Consider the following 6,125-nt stretch of genomic DNA (forward strand, 5'->3'; position numbering starts at 1 on the left):
TAGGTGGTTTTTAACCCACGATCTCCGGTATAGCAGTCAGGGTCACTAACCACTAGACCAACAGGCCCGTCATTTTCACACATCATGACTGGATTCTCGCTTAATGTAACCATACTATAAACAACTCACTTCACTGATCCAACCGCCGTTGCCATGACAACACACAAACACTTAAAACTCTATAGGTACTTCTTGCACAATAATTTTATATCCTAAATTATGTAACGGTGCGAATTCATCTTGAGCGGTGAAACTATCATACTCTCTCAACTCGACCACGGGCGCAGGGATCTCAAAATCGACATTATTCATGTAATCCTCATTCTCTCCTATACTCAAATCGTCGAAACCACTTTGGGAGACCTCGTGGAGGTTTTCAAAGTGTATTTCTGGTCTCGCATCCTCAAAAGGCATTTCTGGGTGGTTCAGACGGATACATTTGTGGGTTTTCAAGAGAGAGGGCCATACAAAGATTTCTTCGCAAACGCTGCATTGTAAGCTCTCGTAATTCGAGTGTTGCGTTTCGATGTGACGGTTCAAACAGTAATTTGATGAGTAATATTTGCCGCAAGTCTGCAAAAAATATATTTAAGTCAGTGTTATTCAGGGATTCAAAATGTACGTAATTCGTTAGATTTTCCAAACAATATTAAATTCGGACAACATCACATACATTGTTCTGAACCCAAAGTAAGTTGCTTAAGCACTTGTGTTATGGAATTCAGATACAACGAAGGAACCACAAACACCCAGACCCGAGACAATGTAGAAATAAGAATTTTTACATTGACCCGACCGGGGATCGAACCCGGGACCTCAGAGCTAGCGACACCTTGAAACCGGTGCGTACGCCACACGACCACGGAGGTCGTCGTTCGTATATTGAATACGTATATTTCATTTTATTAAATTATCCAGAGTTAAGGAAGATTAAGAGACGAGCACTGAATATGACGAAACGTATGGTAGTGGGGGTCAGAAATGTCACTTGCCAGTAAAAATGGTACTAGCAAGTGACGTCACAGAAGATTTTATTTCACTGTATCGTTTTAATTTTGTGTTTCGGAGATAAAAGAAAAAATATCATCGGCCTAGCCTTTTCCCAACTATGTTGGGGTCGGCTACCAGTCTAACCGGTTTCAGCTAAGTACCAGTGTTTTACAAGGAGCGACTGCCTATCTGACCTCCTCAACCCAGTTATCTGGGCGACACGATACCCCTTGGTTAGACTGGTTGTCAGACTTTTCAAGCTTCTGACTACCTGTAACGACTGTCAAAGATGTAAGAACAACAGCCGGGACCCACAATTTAACGTGCCTTTCGAAACACGATAAAAGAAAAAATACGTAACCAATATTCTTCGGAAATCTGTCGGACGAATCAAATGTTTTTTTTTGTGTCAAAAACCCCTTTTCATTGTATTATTAAATTATGAATCATCTTCATGGAAAATATAAAATACAATCTATGACGTCAGCGTTCTTATCAACGGCGCGCGAACGTCACAAAGGCGGCTATATTTTTGGCAATCAATATGGCTTCGGTATGAAACGAATTAATAATTTTCCACAGTCGCATTTTGTAATTAATTTTTAAGACTTTTGCGATATACTTGGGAATATGGTAGAAAGCGGAAAACGAAAATTGAAAGTAATAAAAAACGTTTTTGGACCAGGAGTGGTCAGGGGCGAATTTGATGTTATCCAAACTAGGCTTTCCAGGGATGGCCTCCCATACTTGATATAAAGCATGAAACAATTAATTAACTATAGGAATTATTAATAATGTAATAGGAAATATGCGTTTAGAAGACAACTACAAAAAAAATATTTTAGCAAATTCTGTCGCCCTAGGCATATTCGCCCTGAATACTAATATACCCCTTGCAGTGAAAACATAATGGCTTAATATAGTTAACTATTTAAAAAATTCAACCGGAGTCCTTAATCATGAGCTGACGCGTCTGCTCATGATTAAGGACTCCGGTTGGGTCCGAAACTAGTCGGGCTACCCCGATAAATACGCGTGAGTAAACCGTTACATTTAATAATGAATCATTCTCACGACAGTTACTATCAAAATATTAAAAAAATGCTTACCACACATTGAAATTTGGAGATAATAGTCTTTTTACTCCTTGGATCAACGATAGGCTTCTTTATTTCTCCGCTCTCTCCAATAATTGCTACAACATCTTCCATATTGAGTGGTGCTGGCCTATCCACTTTTTTTTCAGGTTCCGTACCAGCAGTATCGTCCACCGCAACCTCTGGTGTCATAACCCTCTGCGGTACTTTCACTCTTTCCAATACCAACAAAGGCTGCATATAATCTGGTATTGGTTCTCCGTACTTGTACGTAGTCTTCATCTTATTGGATATCCGTTCTTGTGAATTATCGCTTGTTTTTAAGTAATGCGACCATTTGTGCTGCATCATATCGGTTTCCGTATCAAATTTTTTAAGACATTGGTCACAGAAGTAATAGTCTTTGTATCCGGTCATTGCTTTACTTGAGAGATCCGGTAATGATTGTACGTGTTTCTCTAAAACAGCACGTTCTACGGAGCTTTCATCACAGAAGTTACATAAGTACAATCTCTCTTTACCAAGTGTACGCATATCAAACAACGTAGTAGGTCTATTATTTGAATGTAAGAAAGCCAAATGATGTGATATAGCACACTTCGTTTCAAACTGATCTTTACACACATCACAGACGTAACACGTAGTGATATGTTCGTAACTATGATCTTTCAAGTCCATAAATTTGAAATACTCTTCATTACAGGTACGGCATTTATGGCGTTTCAATACTCTACATACGTTCCGTCTATGCTCATTATAATCATATTTGTTACGTAGCAACAGTCCGCAGACATCGCAGTGCAGTTTAATATGGATTTTAAAGAACAAGCGGTCAACGAATTTCTTATTGCAATAGTTACAGATGTAACATTTTCTCTTTTTATGCAGCTGTTTCATATGAGTCTTGAGAAATTTGTAGTCAATGAAGATCTTCGGACACTTCCTACACTTGTGGTACTCTTTGACCTCATGTATAATGACATGGTCGGAAAACGACACCTTTTTCTGAGGTTTGCTATAGTTTTTAAACACAATATGTTTATTTTCCTGGTGTTTTCGTAGTTTTTTTTCGTTGGAATACAGTTTACCACAAGTTTTACAATTGACGCTCGTCATGGCGTCTTTTTCGCCGTCCGATGATGATGAAGAGGTGCTCCTACGTAATTTTTTTGATAGAATTCCTCTCTTCAAGTTACCGATGTCCTGTTTTGCTATTTGAACCGAACACAAAGCTGTCAATTTGTGTATATGTTTTTCTAATGTATCTACACTTCGAATCCGGCAGTCCTTGATGGATGCAGCGGAGGTTTTCAAGTACGGAGTTATGTCGTAACGAGCAACGCGAACCAGAGGCACTTTCTCGAAACCCAGGAAACCTTTTTCGGGCGGTATATCTTCCCAATCCTCGAAAGAAGTGTCTGTAGCACTAGTCTCCAATAACGCACCTTTAGAACACTCAGATTTTTTTGTAACTCCATCGCTTGGGGACATTAGAGTTAATAATTAAAGCGGGAAAATAAAATAAAAAAGAAAAATTAAAAGGATTGCTAAAATTGTCAACAACGCAACATGACATGCTATCAAAGCTGTTTTTCTGAAGACCACAGATTTCAAACGGCTTTCGCCATTATGGTTTGGTGTCGAAACCGATCTTTTCCGATAATTTATTAAAACATTATTTTTGCCTCATTTAAAATTACTAATGCCCTGACCAATTAATTGTTCGATAAGCCTTCAAGAATGTTTTTTGAAGGGTAGATGTTTTTTAAGAGATTAAGATAAATAATTTGAGAACAAAGAAAAATCTGTTTTTCAAATACATATTTAGCCTGTGGTAACTGCGTTCAAACGCAGGTGATCTTTTTTCTACTGTCACTATAATTTTTTTCATGTTTTTTTATAATTTTAATTCGCGCTCCTAGTATTTTTTTTCATGACAATCATAAAAATATAAAAATACTGGATACATGTATCATTTTTGCAACCACCCTAATGTTTTATTTTTTAGAAATCTATTAAATTGGTTTATTTTATGGTACGAGCTTCGGAACGCAACTGTACAGTAGTTCTAGTAAAACTATTATGTTTGATAAAATTCCGCATCCTAATATGGTCTTTACTTTTTAACTCCTACAGACTAAAATAGCATACATAAAGTTATCACAATTACGTAACATGTGTCATACTGTTTATCTAATTTGATTTTTCTTATCCGGTACATAGGTAGGTACATCAGTCAAATAAGCACGCAAAATAATCAATTCCCGAGATTTTACGTAAACAGATTATTTTTAAACAACCGCTGTGAGCGTTTACTGGACGAAATGTTCCCGCCGACTCGCATACGAAGCTGTCTTCCTGTTATAAATCCCATGTTTAAACAGAGATTGCGTCCTCACAGACCATTTAGACAAACATCTACGCTTCATAATAAAAACCAAACAAAGGTTTCTCAGTTGCAAAAGAATAAATGGATGAGTTTTCGGTCTATTATAACAAGATGGGTGCCTTTGGGCAGTGCTATATACGTCGGCTGGTGTTACATCCGTGCGAGTATCAACTATGAAGTGTCAAAGATCGAGATTCTGTTCTACGAAATGTTTCCGTTTCGTGTCACAAGCCGTATTTGGGGGAAAATCGCGGCGTACGAGCTTCCGACGTCGTTACGCGGCTTTGTGTACGGTACGTACATCAAAATGTTCAATGTTAACTTGAATGAGGCGGCTGTGACTGATCTAAACTATTACAAAAGTTTGTCAGCGTTTTTCACAAGACCGTTAAGAGACGGGGCTCGGTTTATATCGCAGTCAGCTTGTGTGTCACCCTGTGATGGTGTGGTTCTGAACTGCGGGCCAGCAGACACGGACAAGATAGAACAAGTCAAAGGAGTAACCTACAGCCTTGAGGAGTTTCTGGGAAAAAATAACTGGACAAACAAAAAAGATGACGATTACTATAATTCGTTACTGACGAATAAAGATAATATTCTACATCAATGCATCATTTACTTGGCCCCCGGAGATTACCATCGGTTCCATTCGCCGTGCGACTGGACAGCTACATTCCGAAGACACTTCTGCGGTAAACTTTTATCTGTGAACCCGTGGTTGGCACGATTGATACCCGGTCTGTTCACGATAAACGAACGAGCGGTATACGTTGGCGAGTGGAAACATGGTTTCTTCAGCATGACAGCGGTTGGAGCAACAAACGTTGGCTCCATCGAAATTTATAATGATCCAGAACTTCGAACGAATACGAAAGGAAAACGGACAAGAATCAACGAGTTGAATCTAGGACAAGTTCCTTTAAAGAAAGGGGAGTTATTCGGACAGTTCAACATGGGTAGTACGATAATATTATTATTTGAAGCTCCGAAAGACTTCAAATTCGACATGGCGTCCGGAGACAAAGTGCTGATGGGGCAAGCGTTATCGTTAGCAGCTAAAGAACAATCACGGTGACCTGTTTTTAACGATTTAGTTCACATTGCCCAGATGGTTATGTTCTTGTATATTATGTCAGTGCTGCTGTGAATGTGTGCGTAAACTTCTAACCAACGTCTGGTACGTAGTATATAATTTATGTCTTCCAACTTGAATAATTATGTGGTTAATTTATTTCCATTCGGTAAACTCACTGTACACTTTAGAAATTACCAGCTAATTGTTTCCCACTTTTGGGCAAAGGCCTCTCATATGGTGAAAGATTAAGCATTGATAGAAGACTCAGTACGGTGTATTATTGTCTATGAGTGAACTTGTTTATGGTCTGAAAACTAATTGTAAATAAATAGAATCTATGGATGGAAATTGGTCTATATTCTTTAAGAAACAAGATTTTGTTAGATTAAAAAAACAGTCTTGTAAGTCACGTACATAATAATACCAGCCTATATATACATCCCACTGCTGGGCACAGGCCTCTCGCATATAGGGAAGGTTTGACCATTAATCACCACCCTAGGCTCACTGTGGGCTGGTGATTACAGATTTCAATATCTGGAATCCAAGTGTCTTAGAATTATTAAGAAAGTAA

The 6,125-nt window shown here is 38.4% G+C and overlaps 2 protein-coding genes across 2 annotated transcripts; one reads left to right on the forward strand and one right to left on the reverse strand.

The window, feature by feature from the left end:
- Positions 1–3,842, reverse strand: LOC113509044 (zinc finger protein 431-like). The gene is made up of 2 exons (XM_026892312.1): positions 2,100–3,842; positions 1–573 (listed from the first exon to the last, which is right to left on the reverse strand). The coding sequence occupies exons 1-2, from the start codon at positions 3,576–3,578 to the stop codon at positions 172–174; spliced, it is 1,881 nt and encodes a 626-aa protein (XP_026748113.1). The 5' UTR covers positions 3,579–3,842; the 3' UTR covers positions 1–171.
- A 371-nt stretch (positions 3,843–4,213) lies between these two features.
- On the forward strand, positions 4,214–5,899 carry LOC113509045 (phosphatidylserine decarboxylase proenzyme, mitochondrial). Its single transcript, XM_026892313.1, has one exon. It carries the CDS (start codon positions 4,412–4,414, stop codon positions 5,549–5,551), a length of 1,140 nt encoding a protein of 379 aa, XP_026748114.1. The 5' UTR covers positions 4,214–4,411; the 3' UTR covers positions 5,552–5,899.
- The last annotated feature ends 226 nt before the right edge of the window (positions 5,900–6,125 follow it).

The sequence above is a fragment of the Trichoplusia ni genome, chromosome 3 (assembly GCF_003590095.1).
Source record: "Trichoplusia ni isolate ovarian cell line Hi5 chromosome 3, tn1, whole genome shotgun sequence".
NCBI lineage: Eukaryota > Metazoa > Arthropoda > Insecta > Lepidoptera > Noctuidae > Trichoplusia > Trichoplusia ni.